The sequence below is a fragment of the Brachyhypopomus gauderio genome, chromosome 18 (genome assembly GCF_052324685.1).
Source record: "Brachyhypopomus gauderio isolate BG-103 chromosome 18, BGAUD_0.2, whole genome shotgun sequence".
In the NCBI taxonomy this organism is placed as follows: domain Eukaryota; kingdom Metazoa; phylum Chordata; class Actinopteri; order Gymnotiformes; family Hypopomidae; genus Brachyhypopomus; species Brachyhypopomus gauderio.
In genome coordinates this window covers 18739256-18760267 of record NC_135228.1, presented here as the reverse complement: position 1 = coordinate 18760267, position 21012 = coordinate 18739256, and the positions used below count along the sequence as shown (strand labels likewise).

Sequence of the window (21012 nt, the reverse complement as noted above, 5' to 3'; positions counted from 1 at the left end):
TCCTGAAGGACAAGGAAACAAGCAGGACCATTTCATCCCGTTACAAGTTATTAAAGCTACACAATAAAATATTGTAAACCATTAGTAAATCAGCCATGTGATTTGCTATGAAACAATTAACTGGAACATCGGAGTTAAAAATGGAGCAGGTTATATTCACCCTGGACACATATCTTTCATCTGCTTACAACCGTCCTTTTTTCTTTTTTGAACTTCCATATTTTAAACTACAAAAAATAATCCAATATTGAAAACACTTTGACAGCAATTTGAAGTAGGTTTGGAATGGGGTACCATTTCTTTTGCTTATGCTCACCCTTAATGTGAAAACATAGTACAAAATGTGCAATAAATCACACAATCCAAAAGGATTCAAAAATCACTTGTTAAAACTTTTTCGAGTGACCATAATGTAGCCCTAGTGACCATAGCTAGACATTGTGAAAACACTGGATTAATGTAGCTACTAAAAAAAGCTAACGATGACCACTGAACTGAAACCCATTTATATTTTGGATATTTTGTGCCCTACATGTTGATGAAAGAGTGGTGTGACTTCATTGTCCAACAGTGTGCTGGAGAATCAGATAATGAAGAACAAAACGCATCACTTGTTGACTGGAGAACTCAATAATTTATTATATATTTTTATTTACATGTTTTAGCATGCCAGACCTCATCAACAACAAAGAGGATTTTGATGAAAAACAGGGTTTGATTAAAGCAAGCATCAAAGATTTACAATGACACTGAGGAAAACAGAGACAAGGCATTTTTTACATTCAAAATAAATACAATTATAAATACAATTATTAATAGAATTGTGTTGGAAGTGACTGAAGGGAGTGTTCAGATGATTTATTTCAGGATGGTATCCGAGTTAGCTGTTGAGACAAAGAGCCAGTTACAGGGTACAGTTAACCCTGGAGTGGTCATGAGGTGCTGCGTGTTCATGGGCTCACTGTGCATTAGTAACTGAATCAGCGTCAATGCCACTTGCCTTCAGGCAATTTAAGAGCCCACATTAAAACAATGCGTCATACAAATGAATAGTATTGTATTTCACCGACATGGTCAAGCTAAGGTTCAAAATGGAAATATTATTTTACTCATTAATTCTGCCTGATGTTTAAGGAGCACATTCCTGGTGAGGACATTTCCCTTTTGCAGCTGCATCATCATCATCATCATCATCATCATGCAAAGGTGCATAGTGCAGATGCTTAAACGAAATGTCCTCAACACCAAGTAGTTCCAATGCTGTGGTGTCCCTCTTTTTTAAATCTAAAACAAGACTTCTTCAGAGGTTCAGAGGCTCATTTTCTATTTCATAATAACCCATCAACAATCCAAGGTTAAGTAACAACACTCTTGCACTTGTTTGATATTGCACTTATCGTTGTCTGTCACAGAGCTCATGTTTAATCTGAAGTGTTACTTCATTTCAAATACTGTATTTCAGCTGTATTCCACTTCAACTGTATCTTGAGCTCCAACCTGCTGCACTGGCTATGGGAATCATATGAGCGGAGGAAAAGCACAGCTTGCCAAGTGCCGTAAATGTAAATATAAGGCAAAATAGATGTTAATACCTTCAGATAGTTGTTTGTAGATCCTCTCTTGCTCCTCTCTCAGTTTCCTCTCTTCCTCTTCACGTCTTCTCTCCTCGGCAGCAACAGGCTTCAGGTAATCTACACATTTAGGAAGTCATTCACCTCAGTAAATATAAGTACCAAATACAAGCACAGGTCGAAGGGCTGTTCTTTCAAATATTATTTCTCTCATTATCGGTGTGGGCGTGATATACAGTCATGTGGAGTTACCGTATCTCTGTTTGCCGTAGATGATCCCACCAAGTAAAGCCGACCATCTCGCAGTCTGAACGTACACAACAGAGATCATGAGTCTAGTTCACATTAGCCACGCACACGCCACAATGCTAACTAGCTTAGCTCGCCTGTGGCTAGCATTAGCCAGTTAGCTAGCTAGCGACCCCGTCCTGGCTCTGAAGGCACGTCGCTGCCAGTTTAATGTACAGTACTCAATTATTAATCGCAACATTCATGAATAATGGTATGTATAACGCCACTACAGATACATACAAATAGCTACAGCTACCTTGATTAGCGGCGACACCTGGAGCGGGGGGATCATGGTTGAACCTGCGTGGGTAACAGCGCCACTAGACCGCAATGGAGCAATAACTCACCTTATCTCTTATACTGAATTATCAAGCCCCCGTTACAACATATGTATATATTACAATATATGTTATTAACAATAATAATAAAAATAATAATTTAATAAATACATAATTATTATAATTATTTTATGTTTATTTATATTTATTTTATGAGCTAGATCTTTTTTGTCATTTCCTCTAGGCTCTTTAAATACATAGGAATAAATACCTGTCGGTTTTTCTACAAAGACTGTATTACACTCTGGAAAAATAAATGCTCAAAGCAATTTACTGCAGTTATTTATGAAGTTGGCAGAAGCTGTCTGGTATGAGTGTGGGACATGGATCATCTGTTGGCATGCTGTCTTGCTAATTTAAGCGTATGACATCTATTACGAGAGGACATGACAATGTCCTCCTAAAAACTAAGACGTAAAGCACAATATATGCAGTAGTGATCTGAATACAGTACTCCAAGCTACGTATAGTGTACCTATATTTTCTTTGCCTTACATAAAACTAGGCTAATGACTTTACTGAGAGTTCAGCTTTTTAAAATAAAATAGTTGAAGGCTATGACCAAATAAATATAGTCAGCATCTGGCTGTGTGGTTGCCTGCCACTGACCTGCTGTAGTGGTGCCTGTAAATAGAACAATGATGTACTCCTCTGGCATGTAGCAGTTAGATCACAAAAATACAACTGGCTTGTTTTGGAGCATGACTGGTCCTGCGTAGTCACAGCGCTCTGGATTACATAGTGCCAAACTGAAACAGGAATGCTGCTGGAACTTTCCACCAGTGACTATAAAAGCAGTAAGCAGTGCTGTCTGGGAGAGAAGCAGAGAGACAGAGGAACAGACGACCAGCTACAGTCAGCAGAGCAGCACGGAGCAACCACCGAAGATGATTTGCCCAAGCACATTTCAGACTCCATTCAACCCGTTCATGGACCTGCACTGGCCTGTACGCAGTCTATGGCCGGAGACCAGACCTCTGTTCTTTCAAATGGAACAAGAAATGGTGAGGCACATGCAGGAGATGAGACACAATTTAGAATTCATGGAACGGCTTCACAGAAGGATCTTCGATGACATTGACCAGATTTCTCCTTCGGTAACATTCAAACCAATCTCATTCCAACTGGGAAAACAAGAAGACCACTTTGCACTGACCCTGGACACAAAGGAATTCTCACCTCAGGAGCTGTCCGTCAAACAAGTGGGCCGGAAGTTACGAGTGAGTGGGAAGACGGAGAAAAAGCAAGATGATGGGAAAGGATCCTACTCCTACAAATGCCAGGAATTCCGCCAGGAGTTTGACCTTCCGGAAGGTGTGAATCCCGAGGCAGTGACGTGCTCCTTAAACAATGGCCAACTGCAGATCCAGGCACCCAAAGAGAGCTCAGTTGTGCAAAATGAAAGAGTGGTGCCTATCACATATACTCCTGCTGTGACGAGCCCTCCTCCGGCGAGTCCAGATCCACAGGGACAAGTGGCCCAGGAAGATTCCACTAAGAACTGAATTAAGAATTCTGAATGTACTATGCTGGATATGACCATATAGTTTATTTTAACTTTCAGATCTAATTTATCATCAATGGTACAGCTGTCTTCCTGGTTGATGTCAGCCTGCCTTTTTCTATGTTTAAAATAATTGTACTAAATAATTGTACTACAAGTACAGTGGTCACAGGATAATATATTGTTCATTTATTGTGTGGGAAATAACTCCTATTTGAAATGTACTAGCTGGGTGACTTTGTACAAATAATACAACTGCAAATAAATTTGAATTAATTTGAGTCATTTTATAGACTTTGGCCCAATAACAAATAAAAATGCTTGAAAGGCAAAAAAAAAAAAAAAAAAAAAAAACACTTCAGAATACAAACTAATATAAAAAATAACGTGATTTCTCCTACAGTGATGTTACCAAATCGTTGTTTTATGGTGTACTTAATAGAAGTGCTAGGGGATAAATAACAGTGGGCATACCACAGAGTTTTTGTTTATAGTTTTTAAACAGGGTCTGCTGTAGTGCATTTATTGAAAATTGAGAGTAAGCTCAAAATGTAAGTGATGAGCCAAACAAAGCCATTTTGACAACCGTCACAGTAGGGGGAAAAACTGAAATAAGCAACGCAGTGAATTTTAAGTGAGACTTTGTGTACTTATGCACTATTTTGCTGTTACTGATTAATTTAGATAAAACGCAAATGAGGAACTTTGAGCTAATAGCTATAAGCGCTATTATTCAAATGGCTTAAAGGTTGATCACTTGCTTTAAAACAGACTTAGAGACCATGACAGCTAACATTCTGACATTTGGAGGATTTTTGACATTTGAGCTATGCAGCTTGATACTCCTTGCTTATGCTAAAATCCTTATAGTAAAATTAGTGTTGCAGTTTTTCCACTGGTATTTTATGGATAATGTCATAGTCATGACACATAAACCTTTTGATTAATAGGTATATTTTGAAAGAAAATAAACTTATTTGGGTAACTGGGAGTGCATCTTGATGAACCACTAACAGATTTCAGTAAATGCAGTTTTGTGCTGGCACCTTTAGTGATGCAGTCACAATCAAGAGGCATGCACATTTTAGAAAAATGCAATTTTGATGAAAAATATGTTACTAGAAGCAACTTACTTGGAAAATTAGGACCACAAATTATGATAAGCAATGAGATTAAATAAAGAGATTTCCTTGATTTTGGTTGTGAAACCTGTTGTCAAAATACTGATACTGTCATAGTGGACATATGACAGTATCACTAAATGCAAATGCAAAACTGTATTTTCTGGTCACATGATTTTAATAACAGGTTGCACACTCAAAACGAAAAATGACATACTTAAAAATGCAATTTTTCATACAAGTACACGGGCAGTCATGTTAGGCATGCTAGTTGTGTAAAGAGTGAATTAACAAAGCATAGTCTCTGGCTCCCTCAATCTCTCTCTGTCAGTGATATACAGGCTCAATCATGTATAGACACATGCAGGCCTTCCTATATTGTTCACATAGATGCAGCCCTAGCCAGATGTGCTATTTCTGTGGCTCCCTTTCTGACACATGCAGATGTCATCACACACTCTACATCTGTAGAGCACACACAGGCCAAACCCAAACAGCTTCTTTTCACTTTTAGGTCTAAAGGACCTTTTGGGCTTTCTTTTGCTTATTGAGGCCAAAATGCCTATTTGTGTGTGAACCCGCCTATCGCCGCTTGCGGCTATATTCTTTACTTATTTTCAGAAATGTTCCAGCGCAAAGCTATTTCCCAGCTGCACAAAATAATGAAAATGTATTAAATTTTTTTTTTTTTTTGTTTTTTTTTTTACAAATACTTTAAATATATTTTCTTCTTTTTGTTCATTTTCTTGATCTGTTTTTTGTATGTTTGTTTTAAAATTAAGTTTAATCAAAAGTAATCGGGACTTTTATATTGCCAGAATTTAAATCGATACAGGCTGTTTCTCAATTCAGGGGCTGCAGCCCACGAAGTGCGCATTTGTAGGCCGGTTACGTCACTGCGCCGCGACGAGGCTGTCCCAATTCGTGGACTCCTTCTTATGCGGCCGACGAATGTAGCCTTCAAAACCCCGAAAACGAAGGATGCATCTGAGTATCCTTCGCGTCCCACCATATCCCAGGATTCATTGCTCTATGAACAATAAACAGGCGGAGTCTAGTGTACGGGCCGAATAATTCGTTTTTAAATGTCGGTATTTTTTAAATATGGACATTTATACTGCAATGAGATGCTAAATAACATGCCAGTTATTAATGATATTGCAGGTAAACATGTGCTTTGAGTATTTACTAAACGTTTATCCGTAAAAGTAACGTAAAAGTAACGTTTATAAAAATACATTGAATTTTGTTATGAAGTTATACTTCCCGTCAAACGTGAATACATGTTCAACGCATTTTCTTTTAGGCATTTGTGGGTGATGTGATATTTGTCGGACAGCTCGCTAACACGTATGTAACGTATGAAACGGGGCAGAGCGTGGTCACGCAAACATACGTCTTGCGAAGACTAGACTGTCTCATTTAACAGCCGTGAGATGCAGCCTACCCTGCCTTCGAAGTGTGTGGCCACCGTGGGCTGCGGTCTACGCGGTCTACGTAGGCTGCAGCCCCTGAATTGAGAAACAGCCATTGTGCCTGTACTTCGAAGGCCCGGTAGGCTGCATCTCACGGCTGTTAAATGAGACAGTCTAGTCTTCGCAAGACGTATGTTTGTGTGACCACACTCTGCCCCGTTACATACGTTACATACGTGTTAGCGAGCTGTCCGACAAATATCACATCACCCACAAATGCCTAAAAGAAAATGCGCTGAACATGTATTCACGTTTGGCGGGAAGTATAACTTAATAACAAAATTCAATGTATTTTTATAAACGTTACTCTTTAGTAAATACTCAAAGCACATGTTTACCTGCAATATCATTAATAACTGGCATGTTATTTAGCATCTCACTGCAGTATAAATGTCCATATTTTAAAAATACCGACATTTAAAAACGAATTATTCGGCCCGTACACTAGACTCCGCCTGTTTATTGTTCATAGAGCAATGAATCCTGGGATATGGTGGGACGCGAAGGATACTCAGATGCGTCCTTCGTTTTCGGGGTTTTGAAGGCTACATTCGTCGGCCGCATAAGAAGGAGCCCACGAATTGGGACAGCCTCGTCGCGGCGCAGTGACGTAACCGGCCTACAAATGCGCACTTCGTGGGTTGCAGCCCCTGAATTGAGATACACCTGTAATTACTGTATACTGTACATTGAGGAGCAGTAGCGCCTCCTGGTGGTAGCCGGACTTCCCCAAGTACAACTGAGAATGTAACGAGCACTCCTCTCGTGAATTAAACATTTAACATACAACTAATTAACATCAAAGGTTTCTCATTTACATTTTGCAAGAAATTTACGAATTCTCTCGTATTACGGAAACATTTTGATGTGACATTAGGTATGACCTTTATCTGAGAGTCTGAGAACTTTGTGCTGACCGACCCCAACGAGATTTAATCTCTGTTGCCAACCTCTTTAATCTTCACATTGCTGAGACTATTAGATATTGAATGGCACTGCCTTGATAATGTGAGCTATGAAAAAACCTCATTCTCAGATAGTTCACAATTAGTGTTTCTGCAGGAGATATTTACATATATTTACATATCCTTTTTAATAAAATGCCAGCTCTCGTAAAACTGACTACTGACTTGCAGCCTAAATTGAATGGATACTTGCAAGCTGTTGACAGTAAATGCTGCATTTTTGTCATTTGCAGATTTTTGCAACCATATACATGTATAAGCTACAGATGGACATTATCCTACACCAGAAATTACATGGTTGCACGATTCAAACCCCCTTTAATGCAAACACCTTTCACCTACACTCTCCGGTTCACATCTTAAGGTCTAAGGTGTCATTTTGATTGGGCGGGTTGCAGTACTGAATGTGAATACCATCACATGTGTGATTTGTCCATTATTAATAGAACTCACCTCTGAAACTGTGAGGTACACATATCTTATGTTCATTGTATAGGCTGTCCCCCTGTCTGTCCCCTTACATAATTTGTCTCTACCCAATTCATTTTGTCCATAGAACCTGTTAAGCAGATAGGTTAACAGTGCTACTGCCATGGTGGTGGGTGTTATGAAAGAGTGAGTGAATCAGCATTGTTTCTGAGGTTTTTCACCTGCTAGATTTGAGAGTACCTCTCAAAAATATCCAAACAAAAGCAGTCATGTGCACATAAACAGAGCATTAATGAGGGGTGGGTGGGGGGGGGGGTTGCTTTGACTGCTTTGACTCTTAACTGTGCACGTACAAGCTGTTCTTATTAAGTCATGTCTAATAAACAGGGTGATGAGTGTGTGAATATGGATTACATAAAAGCATGTTTCATCTTCTCCAAGTAGCACTAACAGCACATTGTTGTACACATATATGAGATCTTCAGCTAAAGAAATGCGGTGGTGAGCACTGTGAGAAACTCTTTCTTTTTCAAGGCTGCCTGTGCAATACACCAGAGGGCCAACTCTTGACAGAATCCTTACAGTTGTCAAGTTTGTGGAAAGTTCTGGCAAACTTTTCTGTACCCACTTAGATTTTGCAAAGCTATCGACCACCTTTCACCATTACATGCATTAATTATTACAGAGATGTTTCTGTGATTTTCCAAAGACTTTAATTACTTTTGGTGATGCTGAAGCGCCTCTTTAATGTACACGACACATTTCAACCAAGCAGACGCAGTTGGGGTTACTGTGAAGATTCTGTTCCAGAAGTTTCTGTTTGAGGCCTTATAGTTAGTGCAGGTCTTTGGTGCTCAACTCTACACTACTGAACATGTTATGTAGCTGTATTAGCTGTAATAGCTATGATTGACAAAATTTAATAAACACAAATAATTTCTCTTCCCGTGAAAAGCTGTTTTGTGGATAAAACTATAGCACCAATGTAATATGAATTTCAAACGCTGACTCTATGCAACTCGTGTTCTCATACCATATCAAATCTATTTCATTGTATTGTCCTATTGTGATTGAATGTTTAGCCAGTGAGACATAAGTGCAAGTAAGCAGAAGAAACACAATTATTTTGTTTGTCTTTCATTACTCACTCGCTGCTGCTCAAGGCAGCTGTCACTTTATATTCAATGTGCATAATTGCTGATAAAATGCTATTGTGTTTGTGTACACACATTTTTGGTTCAATCATTGTCTCTTAATTTACTTATTGTATGACTTCATCAATTATTTAGGGAAGGTGATAACCAGTTGAAGTCTTGTTTGATATGCATGTGGAATGCCACTGCCCACCATCTAGATGCCTGGCTGATATGCATTATAGTGGGGATCAAACATACAGTCACTTGGCTTCTGGTCACAGTTGGCAAATTCTGTGAGTAATGAGCCAAATAAAGCAAAGTAAAAGTCAAACTTTGAGCAAATTATTATTTTTTTTTTAATGAATTTTATATATAAAGTTTTAAAAATACCAATTTAGCAGTTAGAACCAAACTGCTATTCGATTTTGATTTCGATTTCGACTTATGAACAGATTATGTTGAATTTATGGTCCTTTTGACAAATCAATCTCAGTGTAAAGGAACTGCATAAAATGATAACCATTTGTCAACATCATGTGATATAAATCATATTATATATGATGTAGTAATCAGACTAATATTGTAGGCTACATTTAACGTGTACGTAGAGTAAAAAAAACTTTATTCATAAATTGCGTTAGTAAGTAGCCTAGATCCTATTTCTCGTCAATGCCACACACTTGAAATTAAATGAACTTCCGGGGCGGGGTTGGACTGCTTATAAATGTACTGCCGTTTGGTTTGCATTTTCTAATGAGCGTGCCTGATTTCTACACCGCATGTGTTCTTAGATGATATTTAACGTCTCCAGAGATGGCTCCTGTTTGATGCTCTCTCTCTGAAACTGTGCCGAGTCTCCACTACATACTTTGCAGCCACTCGGAAGTTTTAAACATTTTTATGAGTCCTCCGCTGCTGTTGGGATGGAGATACTGGAGGAGGTGCCCGACAGTGGGTTCGGCTGTGCCGTGACTAATCGCTTCGGGCAACTTTTTGATGACGAGTCGGACCCTTTTGACGTCCTGTACCAGGCGCAGGTGGTAAAAGACAAGAAGAAGAAGAAAGACGACCAAAAGAAGACTGTTGTACCTTCTACAAAAACGGGCAAGAAGGAGTCGCAAAGAGATAGAAAGCTTACTTCTCGCACCGGTGGTGATGGTGACAATGCTGCAAATGTTAGTGGAACACAAGGTACACGACCACTTAATTGTATTATTACTTATCTGAGGTGTTGAGTTAGTGAGGATGAAGGAAGAGGGAGGTGAAATGTGTCTATGCTGTCGTGCATAGAAACAACTCTGCTTAACTTTTTCGGTCACGTGACTTAAACTAGGCCCAAAGCGCCCTGTGCGCGCGCAGCCGGAGCGCCCAGGTGAGCGGCGCGCGGACCTGGCTGAACCCAGGTTTAATGAGGCCGAGGGTTCCCTTGGTTACTCCATCGAGAGGTATGATTACTTCATGATTACTTCGAAATGACGTTTTTAACTATGTTAAAATGTGTCCTACCGGCTTATTTACTATTCGTTCTTTAGTCCTATCGGCATATAACCAGCATTGGTGCATATAATGCAGCTGAAAACTGGAAAATGGAAGTTCTGTTAGTTACCCCCCCCCCCCCCCCCCCCCCAACCCTTCATGCTGCCTAATATGAATGATTCCATAGGCCTATAGAACCATATGATAGAGCTGGACGAGGAAGGAGTAATGGACGGCTACGTGGGGCCCGAGGTGGACATCCCAGATCCACAGATGGCTTTGATCCGAGAGGGAAGAGGGAATTTGAACGCCACAGTGGCAGTGACCGAGCGTAAGGGTGTTTTCCATTACTTTCTAATGGAGCTGGCCACAAGTGTTTTTGCTTTCGTTGTTTGGATGTAAGATTGTAAAACTTTCACCCAGGAGTGTTCGCCCCGAGGAAAAAAGGGGGGGCAGTGGACCACGCAACTGGGGTTCAATGAGGGACCAACTAAGGTGAGATCCTTAAACCGTGAAGTTGGTCTGTGAGTGTATGTACTCTTAGAGGTGAGCCTGTTTTAGTGACGACGTCCTCTCTTTTTGGTTCAGTGGTGTGGAGGCGACTGCTGTACCTCACGAGGAGAGTGGCGATGGCGAGGAAGTGCCAGACGCATCTGAGACCGATGCTGAGAATGGGTTGATACGACATCCCTGTAGAGGAGTACAAACATTCCAGACACACGAGGGGCTAAATAAACGTTGACACTATAAATCCTTTACCTTAGGCCTCTTGAGACTGAGGAAGTGATTGAAGTTGCTATAGAGATGACTCTAGATGAATGGAAGGCCATGCAAGAGCAGAGCAAATCAAAGTCCGAGTTTAACATCCGTAAAGCAGACACCAAAGTTCCCGCTAAAGCTGTAGTGATTCACAAGTCCAAACCCACTGAGGTAAAGGGGTTTGTTCTTTTAAAAAAACACCCTTAAGGGAATTTGCAATTATGGGAATGCAACGGTTTTTCAGCTGGACTTACGATTTGTATATTTGTAGGCACACCCCGACGGTATTGGTGACGAGAACGTGGTCTTCCGGCGTCCTGCCAATGACATCACCTTCCAGATGGAGATAAACTTTGGCAGCCTATCCCGGCCTGCTCGGGGGGGGAGAGGTGGGCGTGGGGGGCGTGGCCGTGAGCCTGTGGCCTCCCAGAGAACGCCCCAGCAGTTTGTTGAAATGGTACGTTTTGCTGTTGGATGTGGATGTTTGTGAAAATCACTGCAATTTCCTGCGGAACATCGACTCATCATGGAATCAAAGGGTTCATGTTAACATCAATTTCCTACAGAAAGCAATTTTTCTGTCTGTTGGCTAGCCTATGGCAGTAACCTAATGCTTCTGATGGAGGAATGTTGCTTTTGTGCAGTCCTCTGTATTCAGCTTGCTTTGATGACAAATTAGTTTGTTTTAGAGGGGTTTATTTGTCAATGTAGAAGGTAAAGAGTGAGGTTTATCAGTAATTAGATTGTAAACAAATATGACAGAATAATTTTGAGCTTTGCTGTTTAGAATTGTGCACAAAAGCAATGCCAAGCCAACATTTGGAGAAGGCATGCAAGCTGAATGGGCCTCTGTTTTGCTTTTCCTCATGCAGTTTTTAGCCCAAATCTTGCAACTACTAGCATGCCTACTATAGCAGAAATTTGTTTCAAACCTTAACAAACTATACAAAAGTAAACCAGGGCAGATGTAAGCTGTTACATTTGGCAGAGATTTGTGCAGCAGTTTGTGCTATCTGTGCATTACTTTAGTATTAAGTACTTTTAATATTTCTGGCTGACGGTGGAAGCAGCATTTTGCAGCTGATTTTGCAGGCAGGTGATTGGGTTGGCACTTCAAAATGTTTAAAATTGTACCCCGGAATTGGCACAACACACTTTAACTGATGTTTTGGTCCCATAACGGCCTTCATCAGAATTCTGTTTGGCAGTTTTATTTCGGTGTAGTCAAAATGGCCTTAACAGCTGTCAGGGCTGAAGTGCAGTGGGAGCAGCACCGAGACGACCATCTGATTGACGGCTAACGCAGCGGTGCACAAGTCCTCCAGTTGCATGAGAATCAATTTGAGACCCTGCTGCTGAGTCTGAGCAAACGAGCCACTCGTTTCTGTTGTGCAACACTACGTTTGACAAATTGAAATGCATATGGACTCACAGTCGAATGTGGAAAGATTTCCCAAAAACGCTGTCAAATGTCCAAGCTGCAAGTTTGTTCTCGTTGCACCGTGTCTGAGTGAGACTATTTTTTTATTTGATTTTTTCCACCCCCTCAGGCTCCCAACCCGGACGACCCGGAGGATTTTCCTGCACTGGCCTAGTTCTCCCAAGTGGGCTCTCTTGGATCAGAATGGTGCCAGACCAGCCCAAGTGTCTTGTAATTGTTCTGACCCGTTTAGGGCAAATCGGACTGCACTTAAAGTTGTAAAAAGAATATTTAAAAGCAGAGTTGATTGTTCACTAATCCCATGGCACCCCCACCTCCCCCCGTTCTGCTCACCACACTGGATTATTGCAATGTCATGTTTAAATATGCACTCTGCAGCAATCGTTCTAGAAGGTTTCACATTAAAGAAAATAAAGCAAGCAAATGAATGCTGACTCATTGTCATGTCTTTGGTGGTCAGGCTTGTGGGCTGAAGAGAAATTGAGCATTAGAACTGATTAATAGGCTGGGTGGATGACTGAGCATACACTCATGGCCGTACTGGTGCTGTAGCACCGGCTGTGGTTATTTTGCTGAGTGATGTCGCTGTAGTAATTTGAAAGTGGTCATTCAATAGTCACTGGGGTCCCTCGGCTTAAATGTTAAAGCCACGGTGACTGTGTATTTTCCTCAGAGTGAGTCACAAATTGATTTACATCCTGACTGATTCAATATTCAAATAAAAAATTGAAGTGGTATGAAGTTGCAAGATGAAAGCCTGAAGTACTTGATGTGAACAGACTTCCACTAGGGGGTGTTTTAAGACCAGTTTGTCGAGCACATTTACTAGATCACTTTCTAATGAACAAGCGAAAGGTAAGATGGAACATCTTTTAAGTCACACTACTCGGAGATTAAGTTCTTAACACTAATCTGTTGGGCTACTTTACTCCTGTAAAAAAAAAAAAGCACTACAAGGTCATGATATTGGCAGAGGAGTGTGCTATTGTGGCCCAGGTCTGCGCTATCTGCAGGAACTGTAGTACTGACCCGTATTGTGATGTATATGATGTGATTGATTCAGGTGGTGAAACGGGACTCCACCCCTTAGAGTTCAATATTCAGCGCCAGCTGGTTTGAGTTGAGGGAAGGTCATACAAACTTGCATAACTCCAGAGGTGACGAAGCTGTGCTAATCCGTCATCAGTGGGCTAGTGTATCAGCTTTGGAAGGAGATGTATCCCATTTCAATCACACTCTTTGAAACCGTTCCGGTGAGCTAATCTGCGCTGGGGTTAGGGGGTGGGTGGAGGGCTGGAGGGGGTCTTCTGTCTGAAGCAGTGAAAGAGATAAACAGGTCTTAACTAAACGTCCTGTGGCAGTGCCCATATGGCATGTGAGCACTGTCCAGCACAATTTGGTGTTTAGTTTCTCTGCTGTCCAAGTCGATGCTTAATTTGCATAGTCCATCTATCACTACTGAAGTTTAATGCCTTTAATGCCCTTCTTCCTGATGCAGCGCTTCCAGTCCGCCAGCTAGGCCGCACAACACACAAGGTGCACGAAGGAAGGTTGACTACTGTCAGCACTTTTGCTACCAACTCCGAGACTGAGTAGATATTTTGACTCGTCATGGCCGCCACCCCTCCCCCCCCCCCCTCCCCCCTTTCCTAAGACCTTCAAGAGGGCTGGTAATTTACTGCGAGAATCATCTGCTGGAGGCTCCTGAACTACGTTCGGGGGCATGTTCAGCAAACAGGGCCCACGCTGTGAAAGTTTTGACCTTGCTGTTTTAACCATGTGATGAGCGCTGCATCCCGGCTGTAGCTTCTCAAACAATCCTATCGGTCCAGCTGGGAGGAAATCCTGCTGCCTCTCATCGCCGGCGTCCGCTCCAAACACGGCGAAGACGCATGCCAAAAAGATGAACTCTAACTTTCAGATCCTTCAGTCCAAGTGCACTGTAATATAGCAAGCCTTTCATCTGACCGGATTTTCCTCCACTCCTCCCTCTGCCTCTCTTAGCCCTGAACCAGAAGGGCTTTGTGTGAGTGTGGTCATACGATACATGCCATGTAACTTTTTGAAGAGAATCTTGGTGTTTTAGTGGATTGGGCTGAATCTCTGTTGCTGGGTTAACACTGCCGTGATTGTAAACGCAAGGCTTAAGTGTTCTCTCTTGCATTCTCAGGCCTGTTCGGTAGAGATAGTGTGTGTTAACTCAGTGTATTATACATAGTCGTGACCTCATTCGGGGTGACAGAGTGAATCCAGATGGATAAAGGAGAAATACTGCAGGAATGTGTGTACACAGCCTTTTCTTAAGCTAAGCCCTCATATGTCTCTATCTTGACGATGCATTTTTCTCCTTCTCACACTGCATGAGTGCATCATTCTTTCTCCCTCTCACTGAAATGTAATTGGAGAGATCTCATGAATTATGTACACAATAGTCTGTTTGCTGTATTGAATTCTTGGAGACTCAAAAAGGCATGAAGAAATGGGTGATTGATTTACAATAGGAATGCATATACGTCTTCTACTTATTCTTTGGAAAGAGATAAAATACCGCATTAAACTGTGTGAAGTGAATGAGCTTTGATTCTCTTGAGAGGTAGATGGATGGTGGTGAATCAAAAAGGGAAAGAGATTTTTATTTCTTGCTTTACTGAATTCATTAGCACAAACATCTAATTTTGTAAAAATGTCTAAGAATCTAGTTAAAGGTAGAAGTGGGGAGATGGTGCTTTTTTGATCGAAGCTCTAGGTATAGATAAAATGTGTTTTCAGTTCCTCTGTATGTGAGTGGGGGGTTTTCATGTTTGCTATGGATTATTTTAGGTGCAAGAGGGTGACGGGGCATGAAAATAGCCAAAGGTGTCCAACTTTACTCCCAGAGTGCTATTTTAGAGTACATGTTTGTTTGCAACATTTTCTATGGTACACTGACGCAACCTATTGGGACGGTTAGTGTTTGTCATTTCTGGTTGACTGCAAAGCTCTCACCAGCAAACAGTGAATGTTGAGGATAGACTGCCTTTCGCAATAGTTTTAACAAAGATTTGTTTAAACTGTTCTAACTTATGGTACTCTGTTGGTATGCTGTAGGAAAACCTTGAATCACTGTATTAATTGTTGTATTAAATGTGAAAATTGATGAGAAACTTGAGACATTCTTGATTTAGGTTGGTGTCATCTCTGGCCTTGTTATCTGTTCATCTCATCGATTGTTGTATCTGAATAATCTTGGTTTTAAATAATGTTCAGTCCTTTGCCTCACTAATGGCCAGAGTGCAATAAAACATGTAGGAATGTCCTTTCTCTGCTAATATGTTCAAGATCCCTGGAGCCATATGGGAAATTTTAGTCTGATACCAGAAGAGAGCTGTATGCTTGTTTAAAGAATGGCCTGTTGGCTTATTTGCTCAATCTCTAGACACACACGATGACGCAGAGGAAAAAAAAAATCTTTCACTCCCCAAACGTATTAAAACATAAAGTCCAGCTCCTTAGGTCGGTGCTCTCTGCACTCTGTTTTGATTGGGGGCGCTCCTGAAGAGACAGCTCTGAAGGGGGATGCTCTCTTCTCGTATTCCGTGTTTTCTGAGGCAGCTCAAGGTTAGACTCCATGGCATGCAGGTGGGATCCTCAAAGAGGCAACCCCAGCTTATTGATTCGAGCACTAGGACTTGCACTGTTAGCAACCTTGAATCCTGAAGACCGTGTACCATCGAGGCCACTCCGAAAAGGAAATGAAGTCTCATGTAGTGTAGTTTGTGTTTGTTTGTTTGATTTTTATCTGTTTACTTATTTATTTTTGAGGTTTGATCTCACATTGTTCAATTCGAGAGGGTCTTCTCTACTCCATGGAATTAGAATGTATTACTTGTGCTTGACAGTCAAGTATATGCTGAAATTTCTAGGCTTTCCTCGTTAATTCTTGCCCTTTGTACTATGTGTGTGTGTGTGGTGGTTGTGTGTACAAAGTGAGAGGCCATATCAAAGTCTTAACCCTTATCTATTAATAATGGGCTGTAAATCAATCACGGCTGTAAGGCTATTGAGCCGCTGTGTGTTACAGCGCTCTGGTGGAAGTGTGGGCCAATCAGCTGGACTCTCCACTCATTATTAATGCAGCAGCTGATGGCCCTCCGAGCTCACCAGCCCGCAGGGTTTCAAGCACACCTCCAGCTCGGTTCTGGCATCGTGTTTGATTTGGTCTCACTACTAACAGCTTGATGGTGTCGGGTCTTTTCCACCATTCCCTTTTGTGGACGTTTCAGTGACCAAGTATCGTGACTTTTCATAGCACTGCTCACATGGTATCAGACGTGAGCTAGAGAGTATTAAGGTGTGGAAGGAAAAAAAAAACCCTCATCATCTTGGGCAAGCTTCTTTTTTAAGGTTCTAGACAAAAATATGATAATATGGTTAGTGTAATTTCATATACCTATGACAGAAAAACCAAGTCTGTTAAATCGATTCCTCCTTAAATGCTTCAAAACATGATATGCTGCCGATGGCTCAAAGTTAACCTCATTTGGAAAGATCAGATAATGTGCACAAGTTCATTTATTTGGGCCCATTCTGTGTTTGTTGAAGGTGCCATCACAGGTTACTGCTTCCAGAACTGGTGACGCCATCGACGTTCTCGATACGACACCGGGTGAGCAGATGCAGCGGTGCTGTGAGGGACGTCTCCATCCTCGTGCTCAAATGAGTTCCAGCAGGAGCAAGAAACGCTTTCAACAAGGTCTGTGCGCAGGAGCGGGACGAGTGTAGAGGTCGTTAAGCATCTCCTCTCTTCCCTTTGAGACTAATGTGACCTCTCCTTCATGTCCCTGCTCCCATTTTCATCACTACGTTTGAATGTGAAAGATTTGAATATAACTTCTCCATTCTCTCTAGTTCTTATCATTTTTCATTTCCAGTCATTGTGGCGAAAATGACTACCTTGGCTGGGACACTTTTTCCCCCTGGTGACTAATCAAAACATTAATATGCCGACACCAAAAATTCGGGGAGCCATTCGGTTCTGCACAGGAGATCTGAAGACAATTTTGAAACACTAGCAATGGGGGATATGTTTGAAAAATTAGAGCTAGTGATTAACTGTAATTGGTTGAGATATAACACCATCTAAAAGTAACACAGCAGGTGTACTGGCCAACACTAGTAACCAGTTTTCTCCATTTGAGATGCTATCAGCACTGTGGCCTTCTGGGCTATGGCAATGCAAAATAAACTGCTCTGATACGCTTTAATTACTTCACACTGTTTGAATTCTGGACACCCTGTGGACCTCTAGTTATTTTGTGCACACTTCCTATAACTGTATATTTGTGCTCAGATGTAACTAACTCAAATTAGTCAGTACTTGCCTCCCTAGGGCACTAGGAACAGTTCTCAAGCTGGCCAGTTGATCTGTGGAGTGCGCACTTGACCGAGCTACGCATGAACGCACTTCGCCTGGCTGCTTGTCTTAGGATACTTGGCTCGTGCAGTATCTTTCACATATGCAAACAAATACATCTCCGATACGCCACTCTAGGGCTTTTGGAGGGAGCACTTGATGTGAGAATGCGTCCCATGTGCCTTGAGATAATGATCTGAGTCGGTGTGTGTTCTAAGTCAGGGGCTCCGGTCTCCGTGAGATGGTGTGTTTTGGCCTGGGGCGAACGTGCAGGCATGTGCTAGCGTAGTGACTGTGCAACAGAACGCAAAGGCCAGAGGTTCATTTATACTTTCAGGATACTCTCAGAATAAAGCATTCTGTCCGTTATGAGGGTCATTTGAAGTCTTTTGATTAGATCCTTCCCTGAAGACCTATTCTGGCCGTCCATACACTCATTACTGTGCTTGTTTGTGGCACCGCGTGTCAGGGCATGGCTCAGTAGCAGCTGCTCAAACGCACTGACACGTGGACACCGCACACTGTGTAAGAGCGCCCGCTAATCCTTTGTAATTGAAAGCATAATAAGACAGCGAGGTGATGTGGGTTACGTCTTCTGCACAACAGCATGTGAATATAAGCGTTGGGTATGGAGGCTATTTGTTTTGGGCTATACAAGTTGGATCCTACAATGTACTAAAAATCCAATTACAACATAATATTGAGGTAATCCTCAGATTACCCAAATATCCGAGAAGCCCAGAGACGATGCTAATAAGCACGTGCAGACTCCTATATCCAAAATGTTTTTTTTTATTTTTTAAGACCATGAGAATGCAGGACAGCAAAGACTATTGATGTTGGCATTGGATCGGCCTCCCGTGAGCTGGTGGCCCGTGTATCTGGGCAGGTCTGGCACTGTCTCTCACTAAGCAGGACTTGAACGGCACATGGATATTGATGGTGGCGTGCGTGCACTTGCTGATGAAGATTTGCCAGGGTTGGAGTGTTTGTTCTTCAGACAGTCGGGGCAGTCAGACGGATCTCTGCCATGCAGTCGCATGCAGTGACTCTGTGTTTCAGGAGGCGTGTGTGTTTGTATTAGGGTGCCTTCCTAGTGTTGTCTGAAAACAGAGATGCGAAGGTCTCTTTTGCAGCCACGGCAAGATAAGGGGGGACGGGGACGGCAAGCAGAATGACAAATGAATCCAAACCCTGCACACTTGCAAGATGCAGGTACAATGTGTTTGACGGTGGTTTACTGACATTAAACTCAGGCCATCTGTAACATGCATGCATATTTTTGGGATTACATATACAGTGTGGTCCTTAATTGGACAGTGACCTGTTTTGACTGTGTACCCTTAGCACTTTGGATGTTAAATGAAACAATGAGTGAGGCTGAAGTGGAGACTTACTGGCTTTATTATGAGGGTATTTACATCTTAAGTGGAATGACCCAGTCATGCAAGGCACTTATGTCCATTATAATAGCTGGTTATGGTAATTTTAAACAAACATATACAATAGACCATAGAATATCATTACTTACCACTAACCACTGTGTTGTTAAAAACCATACAATATTTGGAAGCCTTTTTTTGATCAGTTATACCTTTTTTTTGGCTGATGGATAAAATGCTTGTTTATATAATTTTGTGCACGTTTTGCTGGCCCACCGTCTCCACTATACACGGACCTCTATGGACTTTATTGCTTTGTTTTTAATGATGTATGAGTATGTACTGTATGTAATCAAAACAAAGCATATGGGGACCGCTGAGCACAAGGTCTGATGTTAATTACTGCTGCTTAATTAAGACAAGGGAACAGACACCAAGTTGTTTAGAACCACAGTGATCTGATTCTCTTCTGTGCAGGCTTCCAGCCCTCTCTTTCTCTCTCTTTCTCTCTCTCTCTCTCTTCCTCCCTTGAGTGTGCGAGAGAGAGTAAGTGAACAAGCGTTGCGCTGCGGTTCAGTCTGCGGTGGTAATTACCACACAGGCAGATGCTGGAGAACACGGCGCTGGTACTTTGGTTTTTTCTGCCTCCTTGGGAAGTTTTCACATTAACGCACACCAAACAAGCCCGTGCGAAAGCAAAGCTGCTCACTGCTGTCAGAATTCCCAGTCAAACAGAGCCTGTTTGTGCCTATGTGCTCTGCATACCCACACCACATCCAAATGAAGAACTGTATTCAATTTTATGGAAGTTATTGGAAATTCAAACTTGTATTCATTGATTTCCCACCTCCTCCTCTAGCCCATCCAGCCATTTTCAGCTTGAATTGTTGCTGATACAATTACCCTCACTGAGAAACAAATCAAAACACTAAATGATCAGTTTAGCATGAGAGCGCTTATGGACAAATACCTGTTACACTTTCAATTTACTCACCTTTGGTCAGTTGCTTAATTTATATCTGTATAAATCATATTTCTCTCTTTCTTTTATGATCCATATGGATTTTGCATCAGTATTTCTTTTAGTCTTGTTTAAATTGAAGGAAGTCTTCGGCAGTAGTGAAGCAGTTAAACAAATACAGTTATCATGTTTAATACTTTTTGGATACATCTGCCATAAAAGTTGATGGTTGGTTATTCTCTTCCTGAATGGAGCCCAATACATTTAAGGTTAGATTATATGTCAGTATACTGCTGTTGTAAATTTGTGGATCCTTTTCAATTACTAGGACTTCTGCTTGAATGGGTCTTTTAGATGTGATCTGATCTTTTTTCTAAGTCATAATAGTGAATAAATAAGATCACAGTCTTTTTACACACACACATAATCATGGAAATTGGTGGGAAATTTGATGGAGAATGACCTCTTTAAAAGAGGGTAATTGAATCAGGAGTTCCAATCAATTCAGGTGCGGGATTGACCTGCCCTGTCATGTAAAATAAATAAATAAATAAATAATTTGATTACTCGATCTTCACAACAGAACAGTGTTGCTATGTGTGCAATTTTGGTCAATATGGCCTAATTAAAAGAGATTTTAGAAGAAAGTTTAAAAGCTAATAAAGGTAATAAGAGTGGTGAGGGTTACAGAAAGTTTTGGTAACCATTTCCAACAAGCCACAGGTGAGTAGTTCTCTAAAAATGGAAGAAACCACCATTAGTAGAAGTGGA

At 41.4% G+C, this 21012-nt stretch overlaps 3 protein-coding genes across 4 annotated transcripts; 2 read left to right on the top strand and 1 right to left on the bottom strand.

Moving 5' to 3' along the window:
- Positions 1-624: 624 nt before the first annotated feature.
- Positions 625-2182, bottom strand: atp5mea (ATP synthase membrane subunit ea). The gene is made up of 4 exons (XM_076980205.1): positions 2119-2182; positions 1824-1878; positions 1593-1691; positions 625-884 (listed from the first exon to the last, which is right to left on the bottom strand). Exons 1-4 carry the CDS (start codon positions 2152-2154, stop codon positions 859-861), a joined length of 216 nt encoding a protein of 71 aa, XP_076836320.1. The 5' UTR covers positions 2155-2182; the 3' UTR covers positions 625-858.
- An 830-nt stretch (positions 2183-3012) lies between these two features.
- Positions 3013-3985, top strand: hspb9l (heat shock protein, alpha-crystallin-related, b9-like). The gene has a single exon (XM_076980206.1). The coding sequence runs from the start codon at positions 3088-3090 to the stop codon at positions 3703-3705; it is 618 nt and encodes a 205-aa protein (XP_076836321.1). The 5' UTR covers positions 3013-3087; the 3' UTR covers positions 3706-3985.
- Positions 3986-9448: 5463 nt separating this feature from the next.
- Positions 9449-12940, top strand: LOC143482307 (intracellular hyaluronan-binding protein 4). Of its 2 annotated transcripts, none has more exons than XM_076980647.1 (8): positions 9449-10021; positions 10164-10275; positions 10494-10637; positions 10733-10801; positions 10895-10981; positions 11071-11236; positions 11337-11522; positions 12616-12940. In XM_076980647.1, the coding sequence occupies exons 1-8, from the start codon at positions 9754-9756 to the stop codon at positions 12658-12660; spliced, it is 1077 nt and encodes a 358-aa protein (XP_076836762.1). In that variant the 5' UTR covers positions 9449-9753; the 3' UTR covers positions 12661-12940. The 2 variants fall into 2 exon arrangements, with proteins under 2 accessions (XP_076836762.1, XP_076836761.1); XM_076980646.1 differs by having other exon boundaries at positions 9455-10021; positions 10730-10801.
- Positions 12941-21012: the final 8072 nt, after the last annotated feature.

Excerpts from the sequence above, each read along its gene's own strand:
- atp5mea (XM_076980205.1), bottom strand. The coding sequence starts at position 2,154 with ATGATCCCCCCGCTCCAGGTGTCGCCGCTAATCAAG. Across the intron at positions 1,879-2,118 it reads AGGTGTCGCCGCTAATCAAG|ACTGCGAGATGGTCGGCTTT; the intron begins GTAGCTGTAGCT and ends GTGTACGTTCAG. Across the intron at positions 885-1,592 it reads CTACAAACAACTATCTGAAG|CTAACTCGGATACCATCCTG; the intron begins GTATTAACATCT and ends TTGTCTCAACAG.
- LOC143482307 (XM_076980646.1), top strand. The coding sequence starts at position 9,754 with ATGGAGATACTGGAGGAGGTGCCCGACAGTGGGTTCGGCTGTGCCGTG. Across the intron at positions 10,802-10,894 it reads TCAATGAGGGACCAACTAAG|TGGTGTGGAGGCGACTGCTG; the intron begins GTGAGATCCTTA and ends TTTTTGGTTCAG. Across the intron at positions 10,982-11,070 it reads GAGACCGATGCTGAGAATGG|GCCTCTTGAGACTGAGGAAG; the intron begins GTTGATACGACA and ends CCTTTACCTTAG.
- hspb9l (XM_076980206.1), top strand. The coding sequence starts at position 3,088 with ATGATTTGCCCAAGCACATTTCAGACTCCATTCAACCCGTTCATGGAC.